The sequence below is a fragment of the Corvus cornix genome, chromosome 9 (assembly GCF_000738735.6).
Source record: "Corvus cornix cornix isolate S_Up_H32 chromosome 9, ASM73873v5, whole genome shotgun sequence".
NCBI lineage: Eukaryota > Metazoa > Chordata > Aves > Passeriformes > Corvidae > Corvus > Corvus cornix.
The window spans coordinates 4,260,284-4,285,184 of record NC_046339.1 but is presented as its reverse complement, the minus strand read 5'-3'; the positions used below and the strand labels follow the sequence as shown (position 1 = coordinate 4,285,184).

The following is a 24,901-nucleotide window of genomic DNA, read 5'->3' as shown; positions in this document are numbered from 1 at the left end:
AGCAGGGAACCTCTGAGATCTGTGATTCTAACTTTCTGTGACTGTTTTGCTCTCCAGGTTTTTGTCCCACGTCAGTTCTTACACGGAAACCCCTGTCGTGGCTTGTATCGTGTCCGGGTTCCTTGCAGCTCTGCTGTCCTTGCTGGTCAGCCTGCGGGACCTGATCGAAATGATGTCCATTGGCACCCTGCTTGCCTACACCCTGGTGTCCGTCTGCGTCCTGCTCCTCCGGTACCAGCCCGAGAGCGACATCGACGGCTTCGTCAAATTCCTCTCTGAGGAGCACACCAAGAAGAAGGAGGGCATCCTGGCCGACTGTGAGAAGGAAGCTTGCTCCCCCGGGAGCGAAGGAGAGGAGTTCTCTGGCCCACCGACCAACACTTGTGGTGCAAAAAATCTGCCGTCGCTAGGAGATAACGAGATGTTAATTGGGAAATCCGATAAATCCGCCTACAACGTGAATCACCCCAATTATGGCACTGTCGACATGACCTCGGGGATAGAGGCAGATGAGTCTGAGAACATCTATCTCATCAAGCTGAAGAAGCTGATCGGCCCTCGATACTACACGATGCGGATCCACCTCGGGCTGCCGGGTAAAATGGATCGTCCGACGGTGGCCACCGGCCACACGGTCACCACCTGCGTGCTCCTGCTCTTCGTCCTGATGTTCATCTTCTGCTCCTTCATCATTTTTGGGTCAGACTACATCTCCGAGCAGAGCTGGTGGGCTGTCCTCCTGGTGGTGCTGATGATCCTCCTCATCGCCGTGCTGGTGTTTGTGATCTTGCAGCAGCCAGAAAATCCCAAGAAGCTGCCCTACATGGCCCCGTGTCTGCCCTTCGTCCCTGCCTTCGCCATGCTGGTGAATATCTATCTCATGCTGAAGCTCTCCACAGTCACGTGGATCCGATTTGCCGTCTGGTGTTTTGTGGGTGAGTCCCAGGTTCATTTATTTTAATTTTTTAACTGACACTCTTTTGCAAGGGTGTTAATAATAACAACTTCCCTAATTAGAGCGCACAGGCTGATGCCTGGGATGTACCCAGTCCTTCTCATCTGCCCCTTGTCATCCTGAAGTTCTTAGAAATCTCATTTTATCCAGCCCCCGAACCACAGCTAAATGGAAAATTACACCTCCAGAAAACATCGGTTTCATGGAAGAGAGCGACTCCATGCAAAGGTGACTATTTTGATGGCTTTTTTGATGCAAAGTAGGCGGGTTCTGGAAATTGCCTTGCAGGCAGGTTTCGTACAGACATCAGCCTGATTTCTTGCTACGTCACCCACTTGAGCTCTTCAGCAGCCCACACCACTATTTCAGCACTGCTTTTCCAAAGCCCAGATCTGCCCAATTCCAAAAGCCCTGGGAAAGTCAGATCTGTAGACTGTATTTCCTTTTAGCCCAAGTTCTTAACTTTGGGGTAGGGGCATCTTAGGATTCACAGACTGTTGTGGACCCTTTTTTTTTCCAAATTTAGGCTTTCTGACACATAACCAGAAGTCCAGCATATCCACAGTGCCTTACATTGCAACCCACTTACTCCACAAGCGAAAGAGAAATAGAGCAGCTCTCATAGCTCTTCCAAACCAAGCCATGGGGCAGGAGCTGGCACCTGCATTTTTGGGCTGGAGAAGACATACTCAATGCTTTTTTGGCCCTTGAGGGCAATACATGAAGCTGCAAATCCAGGGAAAGCTCTTCCACCTGGGAGAAAAGATGACTGCAAAGCATCAGTTTAATCTGCTGTGATTAAGCACTTTCCCCTGTGGATACAACGAATACCTCTTGAGCTGCCAGCAATGACAGTGGGTCAATTCAGCCACTGCATTAGGTGTGCTGAGCTCCACCAGCCCATCCATGGCTGTTGGGGGTGGGACATCCTACTGGTTTTTGTGGCAGAGATGTGTGGTCCTGATTTAACCTCACATCAGTCGCCCATGGCTAGTCCATGGCGTGTGGAGTCTGGATTTCTCTGTGCACGTGCCTGGGGTAGGTTAATCCCATGATCCACTGGAAATTAGATTTTTGGATACATTTGCTGCCAGGGAAAGCTTTTGTGCAGGAAGGTGAGATCAGGTAGAGCTAGCAGGGCTGGTGGGTAGCTGGGGTCCAACTTTCTCCCTCTTGCCCACCCCAGGTCTGCTCATCTACTTTGGCTATGGGATGTGGAACAGCACTCTGGAGATCAGCGCCCGGGAGGAGGCCCTGCACCAGAGCACCTACCAGCGCTACGACGTGGACGTCGACCCCTTCTCCGTGGATGACGGCTTCTCCTTCGCCCCCGAGGGCGAGAGCTACCCGGCCTGGGGTCCCTCTGAGGACAAGGGCTTCTCGTACCAGCAAATGGCGGGGGCCAAGGAAAGCCATCGGACAAGTAGCAGGTCAAAAAGCAAAGGCCGGCACAAACCGCCATCGGATGCTCTGATCGCCAACGACGAGTTGGACTACTCGCCCGAGTAGCGGGACAGGCAGCAGGGCGCCATGCCGCCCAGGCAATGAGGAAGGGTCCCCGTGGCTCCCCTGTCCTGCCCCACCCTCCCCAGGTCCTCCACCACCACCCTGCTCACTTCCGGTCCTCAGGACACGCTCTGCAATTGCCGTTGACCCCAAACCAAAACCACCCATGGCCCGTCCCCGCTCCACCAGTCGGGTCTCACTCTGGTGAATGCTGGCTGATTCCCCAGCACCAGCTGATCTCCCAGCACCAGCTGCACCAGTGGAGGCAGTGGAGTGGGAGATGTGCCAAACCAGGAGGGTGTTGAGAGGTGGAAGGAGACGCAGGAGGGGACAAGTCAAACTGTCCCTGGGGAATGTCCACCCGGTGGCCTCAGTGGTGGGATGCCACTCTAACATTTTTGGCACTTTCTTGGCATGTGTTTTTTTTTCCCCTTTGAACCACCTAGAAGTGATAGCTGAGCCAGAGGCACAGACGGGTGGGTACGTACAGAATGGAGATGGACACACTCTTCCCGGGGAGTAGCTCAGAGATGCATACTTGGTTCCATCACGGTGTTTCCATGGCCCATTCTGGCTCAGTGCACACAGCAGTGCTTCCCCCATCCCAAGTCCAAGTCCATCCCCACATCCCAAACCCAAATACTGTGATTCAAAATTACTCCATGTCTCAGTCCAGCCTTTAAGTCCCAGCATGGCCTAACACCCCAAATCTGCGTCTGGGAGCCTGATCCCATTTCTGGTCATAGTGAAGGCTGTAACCCGCCCTTGGTTCAACCCTGCTTGTATAAATGGTCAACAAGGACCACACACTCTTCCTCTGAGCACCGCCAGTCTGAGGTTGGGCACTGCTTCCACCACTTTGTGTCTTTTACAAAAATGACTGTCCTGTCATTCCCTCACCGTACTGGGCACCTTCCAGTGCTCACTCTGCCCTCAGTGCTCCAGACACCCATCCATGCCCTCACAAACCAGCAGCATCCGTGGGTCAGCCACGTCTTGGCAGGGCTGGGCCATGGGTAGCAAGCGGAGAGGACTTGACAGCTGAAATTTGTCTCCCTACTGCTGTCTGCACCTTGTACAATATTCTCTGGTTTTGACCTTGGCTTGGTGGGTGCTGTATGAAAAACACTGAAATGCTGCTCATTCCTTAAGTGTCCATATTTCAGTCTGAAATCAAACAGAGCTGGTGGCTCGCAGGGCAGGGGTGGTCAGCAGGTGGATGTTAAACCCCCTGAACATGGCCACAGCCCCCAGAAGTGCCATCAGACTCCCTGCTGCCAGCATCCCCACAGAACCGTCAGTCAGCAGTGAGGGGGTTTGGTCAGTGATTAGCGGCAGGTGCAGTTGCAGAGCCCATCATGCTTAGTGTAAAACACTGTGGTGGAGGAATGTCTTTTTGAATAAATAGGAACCAAAACCCGTATCAGACAGCACCTCCCATCCTCCCCCAGCTGCTAAAGGCTGCAGATGTATCCATCCCAGGGGCTCCAGTGCAGCCCAGACCAACCCTAGTACCATGGGCTGCTGCTGGCATCCCAGGAGACAATTAACATTGGCAGGGGCAGGATTTCTGATATGGAAATATCCTTGTGGATACCAAGAACCATTAACCATTTGGTTCACTGGATGAGGCAGGGGCCTCCAAAACACCTGGCACCCTCTTAGGACAAGCAGGTGCAAAGGGTGCCTGGACCTGTGCCCATCCCCTTCACTCCTGGGACTCAAGGGCTTGATGGAGACGCTCTGCCTGGGGCTGCAAGTTTCCCTCCAGCTCCTGTCCCAAACAGTGACAAACTGCAATCATTTTCTCCGTGGAGAAGAGCATCCACTTCTGCAGATCTTAACCTGGATTGGTCTGGGCAAGCCAAGGGAAGTGGTGGGAGTGAGGATTTGGCTAAAGGACCTGTAAGTTTTGCTCTGGCATCGACTCCTGCTGTCCACCCCTACCATGCTTCTACAAGCAGAAATCCTGAGTGTGTCCCACCAAAAAGCTGTTGCCATGTGCACCGCTCACGGGCCAGCTCGGGAAACCTCCGTGGCGGTGCTGAGCTCCTCTTGCGACGGTCACCGCTCACCCATGCTTGGCTGCTCTCCTCCTCGATGCCTTAGAAGTACCCAAGAGAGATGGCACCTCGCAGGTCTGGCTTTATGTTTTCAGGGAGAAAGATTGATGTTATTTTCCTACCAGCTCTTGTACTATACCGTATCCAAGGTAGTCGTTTTCGTCCTGCTTCCGCACGGTTTTTGGGCATCTGCTGAGCCACAGACTCATGCCCAAGTACCCTGTTGAGTCGAAGCCCGTTCTTCTTGCAGCCTTAATCTCTTGCTACGGGGCAGTTACCAGTACCAGTGTCTGTCGTCACGTCTGCTCTAGTTACGCCGTATAATTCGACAAGGGCTTGACCCCTTGCTCTTTGGTGTCTGTAGGAACCTCTCCGTTGGATCTGAGTAGCCTTTTGGCTGCCCCCATTCCCTTTCATCCATTCTCCTTGCCCTTCCCAGGAAAGTGCTGGGGCAAGACAGCTGTGCCACATCCTGGGACCACCAGGGAACAGCATTTGGTGCCATGGCACTGTCTGAGGTGGATGGGCTGCTGTCAGCCCTCGCTGTGCTGGGGGTGGGAGCTGTACTCTCCTCCTGGGCCCACCACGTCCCACACAACAGAGGTGTTTAAGGAGAAGATGGCCAAGCCACAGGCTGGGTCTTGCCTGGGTGTGCCTGTGGCCAAGGGCTGGTTTACAGGATCCCTGCTCCCTGTTCCAGGTGGCAGTTCCTGGGAGATGTGCATGTTCAGCCTCTGGGAACTCACGTGCTGTCTCTTGTAGCAGCACTGGGCTCTTCAGTGGGCACAAGCAAAGGCTGCAAGGGCAAAATGTCCAGGTGTGCCCATCGCCTCTGGGCACTGCTGGCCAGGGTTTGAGAAGAGGTGCAGGTGTTTGTTTTGCTGTAACCCCAAATCCAGCCTTTCCCTTGGGTGCCCTGAACCATCAGGAAGACACGGCAGAGCGGTACCATCCTGCTCCCACCCCTGGTGAGAGGCACAAAGCCCCTCCATGCCTGCCTGCCCTCCCTGTGGCACATGCCCTGGGGGGCCAAGTGCATGGTACAGATGGAGCATAAATACCTCAAACCTTCCAGGCCGACTCTGTAAGGTCTCAGCCCCTCCACGAATTCACTCCACATGGTCACAACCCCTCGGTCCAAGGCCCAGCACTCCGGCATCCTCCACATGGCAGCAAAACCACACCCCAACAACAAGGGATGTTGTAAATCCAGCTTGTAAATGACCTCCACTTCGTTTTGTTCAGTCTTTCTGATGTATATCTTGCTTTTTTTTTTGCAGGTGGTACTTTCTGGTGTAACAATTCTCTGCAGTTCTGGTATGAAGTTGGTGTATTTGTTAAAAGCAGTTTGTTCTATCCAAATTTTTTTTTGTGGTTTCCAGAAGCCCATTGGTGCATTGTACAATGGGATCTTGTAGTGTGTCATGAGAAAGAAAAAAAAAAAAAGCAGATATGTTATGGAGTGATTTTTATTTTCAAATGACTGTGTTGTTGACAACTATACATATAATACATATATATAATCAAGATACTAAGAAAAAAAAATCTAAATTTACCAAAATCTGTATATTTTAATAAACGCATAAAGCTTTATTGTGTGCCTTTACATTTAAAAATCAAAGAGGAGCTGAGGGATTTGTAAAGAAAGCCAGAGACAAATGTGTCTTAGTATTTGTTCCCATAGTAATGTAAATCTTTTAAATGAAAGACTAAACCAAAAAATAATACTAATAAAAAACTCCCTTGTAAATTTGGTTAAGCCAATCAGTACCTGAAGGTCTGATTTTTTTTTTCAGTGCTAAATTGAAGCTAGAGATTAACAAAATCTTGCTTTAAGTGCTTCAAAAATTCCATTTTAGAAGATCCGTTTCAGTGAGCCCGCTTTGTTATTTACTTGCAGTGTTGTGAGAGAAAATGGTTATCCATTTAGACAATTTAAAAAAAAAAAAAAAAAAGGAAGAAATGACCTAGAACCAATGAGCACAGGTTGACTATTGCAGTGCAAAGGCCTGGGGTGCCCCAGTGTCTTCCCATCCACTGGCACTCACCTTTCCTTGGGGGAACTGAGGTGTCACAGCACTGTCCCCTCCCTGCATGGGCAGCGGGGCTGTGGAGAGGCAGACACAGCTGCCCGTCCCCTTTGGGGTGCTCAGGGCCTCCAGCATGCCCCCAAGGGCTCCTTCATGCTGTCCCTGTTATTTGGGGGGTGGGAAGCCTGCCAGGTGCTCTCCCCATCATGGGGATGGGATCAGCAGCTCCAGCTGGTCCTGGTGCAGCTGGGGAGAGCTCTGCTGGGCATCAGGGACCATCACCTCCACACCGGGGTGACCACCACAGCTCACAGCTACCACTCCACACTTGGTGTTGGGAATGGTGTGGAGCAGTTTTTCAATTCAGGACAATTATATTTGATCCTATTTTGAGCCTTTGGATCAGCAAATGAGCACTAAAAGCCTTCATGAGCCAACAGTGCCGTGGCCAATCCAGACCATGAGAGCCCCACAGGGGAGCAGGGTGTTTTGGGAGGACACAAAGCAGGTCTTTCAGCTTTGATCCTTTAAAAATTACAAGAGTTTAATGTTCTATGTGCTTCCTCTGAATACTTCCCCTCTGTGGTGCTAGCACTAATACCCCATCGTATTCTTGGCCCCATCTACTCACACCCCACAGCTGCAGATGTACATTTCCCCTGCAGCTGCTGTGGAGCTGTTTTGCTTTGTTTGGTTTTTAATTCTCTTCCCTGAAATAAAATTTTTTCCTTCCTCTGAGCCGCTCTCCCAGGGCCTTTTAAGGGTTGGATTTGGGGTCGGATGCTGTGACTATGAGCAGAGCACGCAGAGCCCCAGCACCATCCCCTGCCAAGGGTCCCCAGCACCACGTGCATGAGGATCACGGAACGGGTGAGACTGGAAGGGACAAGGTGCATCGCAAGGGTGTGGGCAGCAAAAAAGTCCCCTAAGCGCTGCCTGGCAGGGCTCGTTCCCAATCAGGTCACGCACCTCCCGCAGCACCAAAACCCTCCCCTGGGCATCCGACACTGGTGTTCCTGTGCTTTTCCCTCCCAGTTTGCTCCAGGGCTGCTTGCAGGGCAGCATTGCGGCGCATTTCTGCTCCGAGGGGTCCCACGCCGCAGTCGGTGCCGGGGTTAAGCGAGTAAATCCGCGGGCACAATCCACAATCCCCGGGCAGCCTGCACAAGCTGGCACGTCTGTGCCCCCCTCCGCCCGGGGCAGCCGCACATCAATGGCAGCACTGAGAGCGTCCTCCGGCGCGTACAACAACTGCCTGTGCCCTGCCTGTGATCTCATGGGCACAAGTGTCCTGCCACCGCCCGCCCTGGGGACATTGCACTGCGATGCACAGCTCACACAACAGAGCCGCGTTCAAGGCTGCTCGGTGTGAAAGGCAGATGCTCGGGCTGCTGCCCACCCCTGGGCCAGGCAGGCAAAGCGTCCCTGTGGAGCACAGCCAGCCTCCCTCTGGCTCCTTTGAAATGCTCCAGCTTCCCACGTGGGCGAGGGGAGAGGTGGGAGCTGCAGCATCCTTGCCCATGGCTGTGTCGCTCAGTTTGGTTTCTCCAGCTGAAGCAGATCAAGGACAGTCCCGAATGCACGAGGTTTGACTGACAGCCTTGTTTTCCCATTATTCATCACCCCAAAAAACTTGGTTGCTCAGACCCTTCTCCTCCTCCTGCCTCTCCACTGGGGCTCTCCCCTCGCCCATGTCTGAACAGCAGCTATTCCTCTTTTCCTTCTGTTGGCTTACACAAATTGTTTGAACTGAGTTAACATCTTTGGGAACAGATGGGATTTTGTATCAGCGTAATTAAATTGCTACAGCCTCTGGTAAGGACAGAGTTAGATCTTGATCTTACAGAGTTTTAATCAGAGCAATGACCCCAGATCAGACTCCTACTTCACTTGAGAGCACTTGCAGCAACTCGAGGTCTCAACTTCACAGTGCTCAGGGTCATCTCCACCACTTCAGGGGCTTTCTATTTCTTCCCAATGTAAAGAATCCCACAAGTGGCTACCATAGGTACAAGCAGCTAGTGGGAACATTGAAAGGATAAGATAATGGACAGCCCCATGCAGGAAGATTAGTCATAGTTTAAATATTCTTCATTTAATGCCACAGCAGAGTAGAATTTTTCATCCTGAACTGCTATTAAAAAAAAAAAAAGTCTTCAAAATCATTGGCAAACCCCTGTCATGGGAAAACTGGCTATGGAAACACACAGGAAGGAAGGAAAAAAAGTAAGTCGGAGGTTGCAGGTACTCTGTTATTTATTGTACAGTATTTCACTGAAAGTACAAAGGCATCATCAGTACTCACCAGAATTGTAACAGGTACATTATACTGCATGTTAAAATGTGCTGCTTTAACGAGGCAAGATGGAACACAAACTTAGAGGAAGAAAGAAAGGCGTTTAAAAAAATGTAAAAATACATTTTTTAGTAACTGATCTGTACAAAAGAAAAACAAAAAGAAACTAAACCAGAGGGCAGGGATTAGAGCCCCCAAAGTCATTTATAACTATTTAAAAAGGCACTGTTATCTACCATGTCATTAGGACCTTTGGGTTCGGTTTCCTTCATACTGATGACTGTGGGGGTGAGGGAAATACTGTTACTAAAATGATCAGACTCATACAAAAGTATTTACAGAGAAAGGCAGAAAAATCCCCTCCTCTTGTTCCAAAAGAGAAACATTTGCCTGGTGGGAGAGGACAGCCTTCCTCCCTATCTTCCCTCCCCAGCCATGCCAGAGCCGTGACCTTGAGCAGGGGAAACCAAACAGTGAGGAGCGGGGAGAAGCTGTCAGAGTCCTCCTAACAGTGGGAAAGTGTCTCTCATTTCTGTTTTATTGCTTTAAACTCTCCTATAATCAGGGGAGCTAGAAGATAAATCCCTAAAACCCGCACGACAACCCCAAACCATCCTGGCTGCAAGAAGATGGGGCAGGTGGTCGGGACAAAACGGGGAGGACCAAGAGGTAGGGCTGGCTGGAGCTGTCTTTCTAGAGAAAAGGGGAGGAAGAGACGGGGAGAATAATGCTTCAAACTACCAGACATTTGTGCTGCTTTTCTAAATCTCCCCCTGGGAGCCTGACAGCCGCGCGTGTCAGCAGAAGCAAACCCAGGGCACACGGACCCACCAGCCAAAGCATCCGACGGCAGCCGTGGGGCGTCCCCGGGGCGTCTACACGTGGGCGCTCTTGGCGTGGGTGGGCGAGCTGGATCCCGAGCCGTAGTAGAAGCGGTTCTCGCCGAAGGTCTGCGCGTCTCCCGAGCAGCACACGATGACACAGCCGCCGAAGAGGCATAGGGCAGAGCCGATCCAGCCCGTGTACAGCGAGTAGCCGAAGCTCATGATGGTGGTCTCGCGGTGGGCGCACACCGGGAACCAGATCGTGGCCACCACGCCACACATGGCTGCGGAGAGAGGGGAAGGACAGCGTTAGGGTTGCGAACTGGAGGGGACTCCAGGGTGTCACCCGGCCACGGGACACACAGCATGCAGCTGGGGACAGAGGGGAAACCCATCCCTCCTCCCTTCCAGTCCCATGGTGGGACCCAGAAGCAGTGGCATCAGGGCTGGGTCCAAGAGATCTCCAAGAAGGAGGCAAGATGGGAGCCTCAGGAGTGAGAGATGGAGAGAGAACAGCCATCTCTCTCAAGCACCAACAGGAAGGAAAAACAACTGCTGCCTGACACAATTTGATATATTTATTAGAAGGGAAACAGATTTGTTCCCTAGAAATATCTTCTAAGAGGGAAAAATGAGAGGCATCCCTGAAACTGATGTTCTGGAGAGGTGAAGAAATAGGAATAGATTAGACATGAAGCAAGGCCATGAAAACCATATGGATCAGTGAGAGAATAAAGTCTGTGGACCAGTGTGAACTGGTTTAAATCCCTATTTCCACATGGACTCATGTGCTGTGTCCTCAGCCCATGTCAATCCTCATCATTGCTGTGGCTCTACTGAGTGGTCACATAAACATCCCCAAAATACCCCAGCACTCTAAGGAAGAGTAGGGTTTATTAAATACGAGCAGAAAATGAGCAGGCACAAAATAGGGGGCAGTTAGGCATTGCTGGAGTTTTTTTATGGAAAAGGAAATGCCTCACAACTCCGGAAAACAGATTCCACTTCCCTGTGGAAAATTTCTATCAAGCGATGGGGACAAACCCAGCAAGGCTCTCCAGACATTTACTGAATTGAATAAAAATGGCACCTGAAGAGTCTGCAGAAGCAAAAACGGGATCCTATCTAGAGGCTACAGCGGGTCAAAAAATGACTGCAGGCTTCACATTTTACTTGAAATTCCATAGGGGCTTTTTCCACAAAAAGCAGGAAGGCAGCTGCACTGGTGCTGTGAGGTGACATGTGAGGGAGACAGTCCCCACAGAGTCCCCACATGCACCGAGGGCAACGGGAGTTGATGGTGTTAATCACCTCCCAGGAGCAGGTCCTAAAACAATACTCCTTGATGGCCTGTACATCTGAGAAGAATTAATCTGTCAATATTTACTTGCCTCCGGGACAAGCTGTGCAGGACTCCATCCTTGTGGTTATCAGAGAATCAGAGCAAAACAATAATAGGACCGTGGCAGCGTTACAGATTTCCACCGACCGTGTTAAAAGGTATCTGGAGGCAGTGTCAGAAAGTTAAGGTTGCAAGAGGGAAAAAGAAAGGGGTGAGATTAAAAATAAAATTGTTTAGTTAAAGCAGAGAACAAACCATAGCTCCTGGCCGGTACGGCAAAAAACCCATCCCCAAAGCTGCAGTTATTGTGAGAGAAAATATTTTCTTATGGAAAAGAGAAGAACATTTGAAGGATGCTTATAAAGCCAGAAATAATTTTGGGCCTCCTCAAAGGAAGGGCCCCGCAGCTTTGGAAGGAATTTTGGAGAAGGCAGAGAGGGGAGAAGAGCATTTCTCCTGCATGTGGAGTGGTCCTGAAAACAGCTCGTGAACCTCCAATGCTTTAAAACAAAAATGTATCAGTTGGGAATCCACAAAGCATTCTAATGGGCTCTGGGAACAAAGCTGCTTTGTTGTCCGAAAAAACACAATCATCTTTTCTTTCTCTGTCAGCAGTAAATATATATATTTTTGTCTATAGACTGTAAGAGCCTTATCTCTCCAGACCCTCCCCCACAAGACAGGACCGAAGCAAACACTTGCACTGGGGTGAGAAGAGCTCTCAGGGATGCTCACACAATGGCATCTCTTGTGCATGTGGCTCCACTACATGTAAAACCACCTTATTTTAATGCTGACAATACCAGAAAGCTGTGAAACACAAGCCAAGGACTTTGCATGGGTTCACTTGACCTCTCTGTCCTCAGAGGCCACCAGCTGCTGTCAGTCACCAGTGACCCCGCTGCTGAGCAAGAGGAATGCCCTGGAACAGGACTGGGTTTCATTGCTCTGCATAGATTAGGCTGGGCTGTAAATCCTCTGAGGGGATGGGAAAAGGACAGTCAGCAATTGCAATATCTCTCCATGGGCTCAAATTTTGTTCTGGTTGTACTACAGGGAAAGGCTGAAAAAAAAGATGATTTGCCAAGAAACCCAAAGAGATTGGAAAAGGAGTTTTAGGGCAAGTTTCAAGTTTTAAAATGGCTGCCTACATGGAAAAGGAGTGTGGATAGAAGTTACTATCCCTTCTCTTGTGCTAATGTCAAGAGACCCTTTGCCTCTCTCTAAACAAGAAATCTTCAGACAGTAGAACTGCTGTAGCCAATACAGTCTAGCAGAAAAATAAAAGAAGATCTGCAAAGAGAAGGAATATTTTCTATTAGAGCAACCGAGTCAGTTGGAAAAACAGGCCTGTTTTGGAGCACACGTTTGGAAATCCTGCCTGCCTTTTGCAGCTGGAGTAGGCAACCTCGTAAAAGCCACTGTCTCTGCCTAAAAAATCATCTCAGCACTGCGTGGCGTGGATGTCCTTGCTCTATCAGGTTGCTGTGAACCCACAGGGATACATCCCAGCTCACAGTGTTTCCAAGTCCTTTTTAACTGTGGATTTGCAGTAGCTCAGTCTGCTGAGCTGAAACTCTTAATACTCAACATTAGAGATGTATTTGAGTCAGATGGACGTGCACAGAGACAAGAAGCACAGAAGGTTCTTGGGGAGCTGGGGGAGAGGGAACAGGATTACTCTAACTCAAGGGACAGTGCGTCCCTGCCAAATTCCTTAACAGTAAGTTAAAGGCTTTCTGCAGAAGAAAGAATACTTTTATTTCACATCTAAATTTAACTATTCCGACTTGCTGACTCAAAGTCACATGGATTTCTCTTTCAAAGCATTTAGTCGAAAAAAACAGATACCATTTCTTTTTTCTATATTCAAAACAATCCTTTTATCTTGATATCTGTGGTTTAAAAGTAAATCTCATGCAGTCTTCAGAAAAACTCATTAACATCCTTTAGATAGTACACAATGGGTTATTTTGTAGTAGCAATTTCCACTAACATATTTCATCTATTTTCCAGCATCTGAATCCCTCTCCTCAATTGGGAAAATGCCCCCTTGGTTACCAGCAAGGGGTCCTCTAAATTAGTATCAACAACACGGGCTGGGCCAGGGTTTTTCCGTCAACACCAATGTGTGAAATGTTTTCATACCAGCTCAGAGCAAACCTCTGCTGACGGTTGTTTTCAGCCATAAATCAATTCTCTCGGTCAGATAGGATCAAGCAAAGCCATAAACACATCAGCAGCAGGATAGCAGGGCGTGCACACAGGTTGCACTCCGGCAGCCTGTGATTATCAGTGGACAGAAAAATCAATGGAATATCTGAGCCCATTGTTTTCCTGGCAAGTTTTCAACTTCTTATATACATAATTTTTTTTGGCTCTGTGCTGTGTTTCAATCCCTGTTTTCCCTTACAAAAAATTTCAGTGACAAACTGCCATCCCTTCCCCGAGCAGCAAGTGAAGCTTGCCTTGGGGCCAGCTCCCCTGTTTGCATCCCCACTCTCTATTTCTGCTGCATTAGGGAGCGTTTTGGGGATCATTTTCTTTTAACAAGAGCTCTGGGTGTTGCTCTCCCCTAAGAGGAAAAGCCTGGAGCCTGTGAGGTTGTGGAAACCATGAGTGAGAATTCAATGGCGGGAGGGTGAATAAAAACAGTCCAGGGCATGTTACTTCTAGAATATAATGGATTTTAAGTCAGTATTGTATCTTTCAGGACCTGATCCGTGCTTGTTAAATGCTCTGGAATGGTGGCACCTCATTTTGCAACTAACAGATCATTAATCAGCTTAAATAATGTCAAAGTCCTAAACCCTGTACATTATTCTTCTTCCAAAGGACTGTCTTGCTGATCAGCCTGGAAAAAAATGGGCTTTGTAAATGTAAATGTGGGTTGGTTTGCTCTTTCTTTTTTTTATAAAAAGCAACTTAGGAGCAAAAGAAGCTTATTTATTCTTCATTTGTGATCTGACAAGAAAAGCATTATTGTAATTGTGACTAAAACATTGTGACCAGGCTGCTGATCCCAGCCCAGATCATTCAGGGCATTAGTGACACAAGTAAATCACTTCATCTGTAGGTGCTTCAGAGCTCACAAGGGTTAAAATCAGGAAGATTTGGTCCAAATCTGACCCAAAGAGCATTCGTCTGCCAATGCCTCCGTGATACAAATGTGAGAGATGTGATCTCTCACATTTCCTTTCCTCACAGGATCTACCTAGTGGGAAAACCATGTTCTGAGGCAGAGGGGAGCCTGGCTTACGGAGCACCACAAGTCTCCATCATCTCCTCACATCTGTTCTCCTCCCTGCTGTCCCACTGTAGAATGACTGGGATGGCATAGTGGCACACCAGACCCCAAACCCTGGTGGGACACTGCAGCATAGAGGGTTTCACTTGTTCTAATACAGCAGTACCCAACACTGTCACTGCAATTTGTCACGTGTGCTGGTCCTCTGGTCACCCTCTTGCCCTTTGGGATTTTTAGGGACAATCCTCCTGCCTCCACGTCTGCAGCCATGCAAGCAGGGCTGACCTGCAGCATGGTTCTCCTTGACTGGAACCAAAAACTCGTGGCTTTTGTGGCAAAGTGCAGCTCTGCTGGTCCTCCCTGTCCTGGGCAGGGCAAATCCATCAGAGCAGACTCCTCTGGCACTAGAACCTCATTCACAGGCAGAACCCCCCTCACTTTTTCTTTCGCTTTTCCAAGCCCAAATACCTGACTCAAGGTTCTGGGGCAGGGATGAAGGTCACATTCCAACACGGCTGTTTGTGATTGGGATATCCTAGGCAGGCCCTATAAAGATGATGTTAGGATTTCCAGCTGTGCCCTTAAACTCCACAGGCACCAGTAGGGCCCCTTGGACTCAATCCCTTAGATTTAGGATGTATGGACTTGTACTAACCCCAAGGTGACGGAGGAGGGATCACTTGCACAGAAGGAGCATCCAGAGGACAGCCCTTCTGAGTGTGCAGCTATATTCAGTGCCCACTTGAAAAAAAAGAAGAAGAAGAAGAAAGAAGACGGGCATGATGTCAGTGCTGGCCGCCAGCGAGCAGCAGAGCCACACAAAGAGGCCACTTTGCCTCTCCCCTCCTCCTCTGCCACAGACGGGTGAAAACAAGGCCCTGCAGGCTGTTGCTGAGATGACGAGGCCTCAAGAACATGCAGGTGTTGCATGGGGGACAATGAGCTCCACAGTCTGTCCTGCTCAAAACAATCTCCTCCACAAGCACCGAGGACGGGAAGAAATTCCCAGGGGAGCTTGGAGGCCGAGGGTGATGCTGGCCAGAGGGGGTTGGGAGGCACAGGGAACATGCCAGCCCTCTTCCCATGTCAGTGCCAGCCCTCTTCCCATGTCCGTGCCACCTCTATGCTCCTTCCCCTACAGTTGCCACGGCACCAATCCCGCTCAGTAAGGGCTTCCCTTCCCACATGCCTCAGCTTACATTCCCTGGATGCCCAAGGAAAATTTGGAGGCTATCCATTCCCTGTAAGTAGCTTGGAAGTTTAGACCTTTTTCCAAAAATCACTCCCAGAGGGAACCAGCACAATCAGTGCCTGTAGGCACTGCCCGTGTGCGGTGGCCTTCCCAGAGAATCCACACCCGAGGACTCCACAAGGCAAAGACAGAGGGATTCACAGCCCTCCCTCTAACCCTGCTTCACTCCCTGCCTCCTGCCCTTGTCCTCCCACTCCTGTCCATGCCTTTTGTCCACCCACAGGCTGCAGCAATGCTGGAGAGCTCCGGGGCCAGCCCAGCCTGCACAAATCCTTCCAGGAGAACATGCTCAACCAGCCTGCGCTGTCCTGGAGCAGGGGACGAGCTCCAGCCCTCCACACGTGGCAGGTGCCTTACCCAGGAGGATGATGAGGATCCCTCCCAGCTGGGACCGCCGGTACTTGGCCGCCCCAGGCTCGTGGCCCATCCGGATGCAGGGCAGGACTGTTATCAGCAGGAAGATGGCAGGAAGGCCCAGGACGGAGGCGGCGATCATCAGCGCTCGACATGCTTGGACATACCCTGTGGGCAAGGCAAGGGAGGAGGAGTTTATTGTCTGCCACAAGAAAAGGAGATCTTAGACAAAAGCCCCTGTTGGATTAGAACCCAAGACTTGCACGGAGTACGGGAAGTGGGTTCATCCCTGTGTGAGCATTGAATCTTCACCAGGCACAAGGCAGTGAGGCTGCAGTGCAGTGGGGAGTGCATGAACACGGGGTGTGCAGGCTCACAGTTTTCCAACAAACAAATAAGCAAACAGCACTGCCCAGAAAACAAAAGCTCTTCCCAGAGAGACACTGAGAAATCACAGAGCTGGAAAATATGGGAGGGGAAAGTCGGAGAAATGGACAGGAAGGAGTTTCCCTATATCTTTTCGTAACAAAAGTTTGATTAAAGAATTTTAAAAAGAATTTAAAGAAGAATTTAAAGTCTTCAAGATTAAATAACAGGGATTTGAAGGCTCAAAGACTCTCCCATCATTCAGAGGGCTGAATAGTTGATGACCCACTACACACACTGCAGGTCCATGGGATGCTGCCAGCAGCTGTCCCAAGGCAGTGAGCACCGCTGGCCTGGGAGGAAGAGGAAGAGGAGGAGGAGGGACACTCCTCACCCACAGCCCCATCCCTGCACTGCACCCCAGGAGCTCAGCCTGGTTGTGGGGTCTCAGAGGAGATCCGTGGTTTGAGCTGACCGCTGGCACAGCCCTTCCTTAGGGAGAAGACTGTACCTTGCAGAGCTGCTTGAGCTGCCTAACCAAGGGCCACGTTATTCCTCCGGGTCCCTAAGGACATTACAGGATCCCCTGGCACTTCATCAGCTCCCCTTCCTCTCCTACCTGTCCCTGTGAACAAGGCAACAAGAAATAGCAGGGACATGGGGATGTGGGGGTGCTGGGCAGGACCACAACATTTCTGCCACTCTAGGAGCGTCTGTGTATCATAACATATGATTTTAGAAATATTTATATACACTATGCATAGCTAAATTTTATATATTTTGTATGCAATGTATATATACTGTACAAAAATTACATATAAATAAATTAAACCAGGTCGTTACTTGCATGCAAAAGAAAAAGGACAAATGTCAGATTTGCCCCAGTGCCTGGTGACCTCCCCCAGCTTTCAGGACAGTCTCAGCACATAGAGAGTGCTGGCTCTCTGTCCCCTCTTAATAGTAAAATGAAGCTGCCAGAGGCAGACATGGCATTTCATGATGCCTCAACCAACACCAGCAAAGAGGGTCCTCGAGCACATCCCACTGACACACAGGTACAACACCAGGAATGAGGATTTTACTGTTCCTGGAAATGCAGGCACTGTGTGTACTGAATATTTCCTTGATTTTTTCAAGAGGAATCTTAAAAACAATGTTACCTGAGGAGTTCAGGGCATAAAAGAAGACCCTAAACAAAGGAGATGGCTGTACCCAGTGTGGATTCTGTGCAATCAATCCCAAGTAAATGAGAATACAAACAAATTCATTTCAAAGACTTGACTCAGACAACAAAAGGCTCTAAATGTATTTCAGCTATCAGTTACACCAGGATAAATTTCCCCCTCATACCAAGCTGTGGTTACCAAACAGGCTACAGGCAGAAACATCTTGGTTTGTGATTTGCTTCTGCTCAAGGGAAGCTTTGCTCTCTGCTGCTGCAAGACCCATTCACTTATTTATTAAGTTGCATTCCCTACTGTTTCTTTGGGGCAAAACCTTCCTCTGTCTTCTCTGCTGGATCAGATTTAACCACAGTAGCAGTAAGGAAGGCAAACTTACTAAAATTAAGCTCACACAGAGAAAAGGAGAATGAGAGTCTCAACATTGCTTAGCAGAGCGTGACACAGACCACGCTCTGTAACAGAGAGAAATTCAGGAATAATATTTTTAACCTCTTGTAAAATTATTTTCACAACAATTTAAACCAATAAATAAGGAAACATGAAAGAAAATTTCAAGGAATGGCAATTTCTGCCCTGTCAGCTTTGAGAGAGGCACCTCTGACATCGTAGAGGAGTTGCAATCTAAAACACAGCAGAATGAAGTGCTACAGAGTGAGCAGTGATTGAAACAGGCAAGATCACTAACTAAACTTACAGGAAGCAGATCTCACAAGACTTTGGCAGGGTTAATCAGCTCAAAAGATGTGTTAATGCTGATTAAACATCTTGCTTAATTTTTGCTTTGCAGTAAGCTAGATGAAAGTTACTATATCATTAAAAAAAAATCAAGCTAAATGTAGTAAGATCTGTTTGCTGTGTAAAAGTTCTGTCTTGCCTCAGAACCTGTGGCAAGCACAAGACCATCAAGACTAATGATGATCTTTTGAAAGATTAAAAGCCATAGCAGCATTAATAATAAATGCTGAAAGATTCATTATGCTCCAAATCACTTTAAGGAATCAAACCTTAACATTTGTAATAGCTCGCCATCCCCTTGAAATGCTCTATTATTACACCTCAGTGTTCTCTGTGTGTTTTGCAGTGCAATCCAGAGCCAAGACGTGAAAGGAACAGTGAGCTTTTACTAAGAGCAATGATTAAACATGAATGGGATTTTAGTAGCCACAGGAAACACGAGACCTGGGTACGATTAAAACCAGGTGTGAATCAATGAGAATCACACCAAGAGCTATCATTCACCTTCTTTAGTGCATTTAATGGATCACCTCTTGTGCTGATGAAGCCGAAGGAGCTTCACCATCAACTCCTGCAGCAGCAGCACCTGCGCTGCTCAGGGCAATGCTTCAGCCCTCAGGGTGGGGAGGGGAGGATGGGACACACGTACCTGGCAGTATGAGGATGTCCACGAGGGGCTTGCAGTGATAGAGACCTGTTGCCATGACACAGTCTGCCCACAGCCCCTTGGATCCCAGCTCATCCATTTTCCTGCAGGTGGTAATGGTGTAGCCGCATGTCACCACCCAGTCGTTGGTGGCCGTGGCCACAACCACCCCGATCCACCCTACAAAACTGCAGACAAATCCAGCCAGGTGCAGGCAGGTGGCCACCATCTCTGTCCTTTAGTGGGGAGAGCTGGACAGGACAATGCCCACGGGCGATCAGCAGAGCCACTCGACGAGATCCCTGCTTCTGGAGCAGGAGGGATGGGGTTTGGCAGGACCAGGTCCCTGATCAGGCTCTGCTGCAAGCACTCGGCTGCCTCTGCCCAGCTCCGTCCCTGGGAGGGGTCAGAGCTGCCTCCAGCCCCATAAAGCATGGGAGGAGCAAGTGGGGAGCCCTAACTTCTGCCAGAGCATCCGGAGCGTCCGAGGGGAAGGAGGGTGTGGAGAGGAGGAGATGCACAATCACACCCAACCGTGCTTGGAAAACAAACCAGAGGGGTTTATTCAAATGCAAACAGCCTGACTATTCGAAATTTAGCATCGAGGGAGAAAAATTAAGGCAGTGTTTGTGAGCTGAACTTTAATAGTCACACTGATATCTTCTCATGTAAAGGGAAGAAACGTGCTGGGCAGAGTTACTCATGAGATGGAATTGATCACCTCATCAAAGCCATCAGCACAGCTGCAGGAAAGGGACAGAATCAATCTTGGGTCTTTCCTGATGTTTCCAGTAATTGTAAGAATATGAAAGACCCATCACTGCATTCTCTGCTGTACCTGGGTTTTCAGAAATATTAACTTGCACTCACTGAGTCTTAAACACGTGTTCAACAGCACCTTAGTCCCATTTTTGAATGCTCAAATTAAAATGAGCAGCTTTTAATTCAGACTTTCAGTCTGAGTAAATTTACTGTGCGAATTTTAGTACGTTTGGTAAAACAGGAGCAGCCCGCTTCAAAGAGGTGGAGAAACTTCAGATCCTCCCGTTCTGCATCAGGAGAAACAGGCAGGCTATTTTCCTAACTTCGCTCTGTATTTTCCCAACACGTATGTGTGTTCTCGCGTGCCAGCACATCCCTGAGGATATTCCATCGCTCCTCCAGCGCTGTTGGTTTTGCGAAGGGAAGGTTTGGAATGAGGCGGATGCAACATGCCTGGGGAGACCACTAGTGGAGAGCTGTCTGCGGTGCACGGGCAGGGAAAAGGCACAAGAAAGTGACGCAACAATGAATTTCATTCATTCCTAGAGCTGTCAGGGAGAAAGAAATACTGGAAACCCCACTCCGAGTTTAAAATGCCAGGAATTAAATATATCCCGCTCCTCATCCAAGGGTAGTTTTTCCATTCTTTAACAAATAATGGGAAAAATACGAACAAGAGCATCCTAAGCTTCATTTGTCACCTGCTCCTTAGATCCAAAATTCAAGGACATGAGGTCACAGTTTTCTGTCAAAGCTTCATCTGAACACTGGAGGACTACCAAAATAGTTGAAAATTCTTTTTAAAGAGAAGCTTTTATAATAAATATAAATTTAATAATTGTTTTCACATTTGTTTTATATTGTTGGTTACTCCTGGAGTTTTTCCTATACCTGGTTTATGGTATTTCTGTGAAGCCAAGCTGCCAGCTGGCCTTCCATGAAATTTCCTGACATCTTTCCACCTTCCTGCACAGCTTATCCTCCTACTGCACCCACCTCAGGTGGAGCATGCTGTTACTGACGTCTAACCACCGCTTTTAAGTTGTCTAGGGTTCAATTCTAGATGGATTTAATCTTCCCCTAAAAAAAATATTCCTGCTTATTTATATTCAGGAGATAAACTTGTTATCTCTGGGGTGAAACTAGCGCTGTTCCACTTCTTGGACTGAGCAATGGCATTGGACAGATCACATGTCACCTTCTGAATTCAAAAGATGACAAATTTCATCCCAAAGCTGAGGTTTGGGATCATTTTACACAGTGATAGTGCATGCACATCCTAATGCACAACGTTACACATCCTTCCATAGTTCAGTCTCCTACATTTAAGACCACAAAGTCTTCATGTTATCCGTAACAAATGTTTTTATCAAGGAGTATGCAGGAGCAAGGAGTAAATTTGATGCTTTGGTAACCAGCACTATTCAACAGAACTCGAGCTGGTGCCCACAGGGCACAGTGTGAATTATTTCATCAAAGTCAAGAGAGACAGGAGACATTTACTACTTTGCCAGGGTTGTAAATCACACCACCAACAGTTAAGTGAATGTAAGTTGGTATGAGACAAGTGGACAATGATTTACATGATCAGTAAAATAAGGAATGACTTGCCAGTTATATGCCAAATAAGCTGATGCATTTTGGGCAACAGTCTTAAAAGCTGTCTTTTTAAAAGTGAGTGCTACACAGGCATTTATTCCAGCAACAGTGTGAACTCCTTCAAAATCAATCTTTTTACCCTTCACTGACAGAGTTTTCCCTTGATCCACATTGTTCTCTCTGACAAAAGACAGGCATTGCAATTAGTCATAGCTACCCAAGCTATCAACAGCCCCATGGCTTTCTCATCCACATGACTCACCTTGAACTTTTTCTTTACATTTTCAGCCTGATGGTTTTTTCCCTGTTTGGAAATACAGCAGTATGAAAAAGCACAATGGTATGCAGAAATAAACAAATTTAAGTGGTACAGTCAATTCTTAATTCTGTTCTATACTGAAGGCTGAGCTGATCATTGTCATTTTCATCTTTATCCTGGTTCATACTGCTCCTTTCTCTCTTTATCTGCAAAATACAGGCAAGCACATGGTAGCATTAAGGGTTTGCAACTATCTGAAACACCATCAGGATTTCCTATATGGGAGAGCAGCTCCTTAATACAATGACAAAGTATTTTTGTACTGATTGGAGGGGAAGAAAAAATAGCAAAGGGAGTGGATATGCAGGTGCTTTCTTACCTGCCAAGAGAAACCTCTCAGTATGAATAAAATGCCCCAGAAAATCTCCAAAATATAATTAGTAGCAAGAGTTATATTTTACTACAATATAGGGGAGGTTAAGTGACCAACGAATGCAGTTTATTGTTTTAAGTGATGGAAGCTCAATGTAAATAAATTACTGTGGAAGAACATGCAGTTTAGAGGAGCTGCTCCCTCTTTTCTCCTCTGTTGTTCCTTCCCTCTCCTACTCTGACTTTTCTGCTATTTAAGCTCCTTGATGATACACGAAAATGTTAAGGTAATATAACCACATGGTTTACAAAACCTAAGAACTCCTGAGAGTCACTTGCCATCAGAAGTAACTATTTTTTCAGCACATACAGTAAAATTCTCATTTCTGATTTTAACTTTGTATAAATCTCAGTATTTTATCTGGCAATGTGTGTTTTTAATCTCATTTATTATTGAGTTATGGAAGAGAGCTGTGAACAACTCACACATTGCTTGAGCAGTCAAGTAGCAACAAAGCTGGGCACCAGAGAACTTGCCAAGTATGCAAGGAGTTCTATTTTCAGGTATAAACACCAAATTTATGCCAAGATACATAGAAAGCTTGGTGCCAATACCTTTACAGAATCATAACAGCTTTAGAAAGTGGATCCATGGGGAGGGAAGGCTTTGATCTTGTAGATTTTGCTTAAAATACTCTTTAGAGAACTGGGGACCTGCTGCAGGCTGTGGGAGCTCTGCTAACAAGTTTCAGTGTAATCAGATTTTAATTTACTGTAATCAAAGCAAGGAAGGCTCCTCAGAAAAGACCCGAGTTAAACACCTTCAAAGAGCCAAGTTTAGAAGCCAGTGTTCAAAAATACGACAGAGACAAGTGTTCTGACATTACAGTTCTTTATTTGTTTTTGAATCCACGATCTATACAGGTATTTACAAGGCATGGAAATGGATAACAGCACAAAATACAATTGAGGTATAAGCTAAGAGCACAGTATGTCATGTTGCAATAAATATAATTCAAAATTTGTAAACTAAGTGACCAGATAGATGCATCTTGTTTACTAAAACCATATAAAATATCTGTTAAATCTCACGTGAGGTAGAGGACAGTTTTGTGTGTCATGTAATGCAACCACAGCAATGCTGACAGTAAGACTGTACATCATTGGCAAAGTATTAAAAATTGTTGAATGCACTGATCGTTTTTCACAGGCTTTTCCTATGGTTTCAGAGTAGTCATTCAACCTGTTGCCTTGAGCTAACACGGACTCAGTTGTTTTGCAGCTACTTTCTGTCATTTGAGAGAATTATACTGGCATGTCAACAGCAATAAATACTTCAGAGAGTGAGGATGAAAACACAAAAAACGTTCTGTCAATCACAGAAAGCAACGTGATGGCAACGAAATATTTCAGACCAACTTTTTATTATTTCCTAGAATTCGTTTAAATACAGTACAGCTGTGCTTTCCTTTAAGTGAGGTATCTCTTAGAAGAAAAAAAATTCAATTGATATCGTTACACTTAATAATTTTCAAATAGCAAAATTTTATACCGTGTTTGCTGTGCTTGATGAAGTGCTTAGAGCTCGTTTTTCAAGCATTTTCCAACTGAACCACTAACCCTGAAAAGAACAATTTGCTAAGTAATGGAGACACACTATAAAATCATCGTGCAATTTGTAAGCAATAACTGCTTTCACAAAAGCTAAAAAATGACTGTATTTTTAAATAGGTATATGCAGCAAATAGAAAATTCTACAAGCTTTCTGTAAAGAAAACCAATGAACACTCACACTACAAATGTAATGAGCAAAAACAAAACTGAAATTTGCAGCTTTCTGCTGTTTACTATCGATGGCTTAAATAAAATTACCGAAATATTGCAAGCACAGATTAACAGGTAGGAGAAATTACGTCTTTTGTCGACTTCACCATGTTATAGAAAACTCTGTTGTATGGATTAATTACACGAATTAAGTGCAGAAAAAATACAAAGTTGTTATCTTTACTGACAATCAAAATATATACTCTACAAACAAGTGAATTCTAGGAAGCTGACCGTGACAGCATTTCAAGGCCAACTTCCCAACTAATGCTAGGAAGGTTTCCAAAAATTTTATAACACATTCTAGCTATCCCCTCCCCCAATACAAAACAAGAATGTATGAATAAAACATTGTGACTTCTAAAATATGGGCCAAGACATATTTCTTTTCAGGCCACCAGTAGCTTTATGCTCCAACTTTTCCTACATCACTAATTGCATTATGCCTTTACTATGTACAGATGGTTTTACACCTAAGCTATCAATATATTAAATATAGAATAAAATTAGTTTAAGAATGTGAAACATAACTACATTCATCTAAATACTCAAACTGAACGATATGCTTTACTAAAACTAAAACACAGACTTAACTAAGTTTGGAGATTTAGATAAAAATCTCTTTCGTTGAGGGACACCCGATTACACTGTGAGTGAGGATGTTTCCAGACTGCCAAAATGACAAGAGTTTTACTCTCTAAGCTCTTATATTTTATTGATTAAAGTATACAAAGCATGTTAAAGTTCTCTTTTTAAAAAGTATAGGAGCAGATTAGGTATCCACCTTGAATCCTACTGATTCCAAAAGGTGCACTAGGCAACTTCCATCTTGCTGTACGTGCTTAATAAAGCAACTTTCAAATTATAGACAATTTTAGGACTTTGTTCTACAGGCTTCATGTCACAACTATCTAGGAAAATTACTTCTTGCCTGAAAAGATCAGCAAGCAATGACTAAGGCAAACCAAATAACAATACATAAAATGAGCAAGCTATGACTAAAAGCTAAGACCTAATGACTGATTCAGTCTCTACCATTAAGTGTGCACTTAAGTGAGGGCCCTCAAGTGTGCATTCCAACTTCCTATGTCAGGCTGTAAAATGAACCATTCGATAGAATTAGGATACGGTAGCGAAAACAAGGTCAACATATATTTGTTCTAGAACTTAAGAGCATTATTTACAATTTACTAAAAAACTGTCTTTCAAAGACTGTGAGCACACAAAGGGCTATGGCACATTTATGTATACGTTATTACTTAAAATCAGTATAAAATTAAGTCTA

General features: G+C 46.8%; 2 protein-coding genes across 2 annotated transcripts in view; one reads left to right on the top strand and one right to left on the bottom strand.

Annotated features, from left to right (window-relative positions):
* Nucleotides 1-6,117, top strand: part of SLC7A14 (solute carrier family 7 member 14) — a 30,590-nt gene extending 24,473 nt beyond the window's left edge. Inside the window, exons 7-8 of the mRNA XM_039556904.1 lie at nt 58-935; nt 2,142-6,117. Coding sequence (XP_039412838.1) covers nt 58-935; nt 2,142-2,464 — 1,201 coding nt within the window. The 3' untranslated portion in view covers nt 2,465-6,117. The remainder of the gene's footprint in view (nt 1-57; nt 936-2,141) is intronic.
* Nucleotides 6,118-8,792: 2,675 nt separating this feature from the next.
* CLDN11 (claudin 11) lies at nt 8,793-19,244 on the bottom strand. The gene is made up of 3 exons (XM_010397393.4): nt 18,804-19,244; nt 15,873-16,037; nt 8,793-9,958 (listed from the first exon to the last, which is right to left on the bottom strand). Exons 1-3 carry the CDS (start codon nt 19,027-19,029, stop codon nt 9,726-9,728), a joined length of 624 nt encoding a protein of 207 aa, XP_010395695.1. The 5' UTR covers nt 19,030-19,244; the 3' UTR covers nt 8,793-9,725.
* Between the last annotated feature and the right edge of the window lie 5,657 nt (nt 19,245-24,901).

Coding starts and splice junctions, on each gene's coding strand:
- CLDN11 (XM_010397393.4), bottom strand. CDS start 19,029: ATGGTGGCCACCTGCCTGCACCTGGCTGGATTTGTCTGCAGTTTTGTA. Junction 16,038..18,803: donor GGACATCCTCATACTGCCAG/GTACGTGTGTCC, acceptor CCTTGCCCACAG/GGTATGTCCAAGCATGTCGA. Junction 9,959..15,872: donor GATCCTCATCATCCTCCTGG/GTAAGGCACCTG, acceptor CTCTCTCCGCAG/CCATGTGTGGCGTGGTGGCC.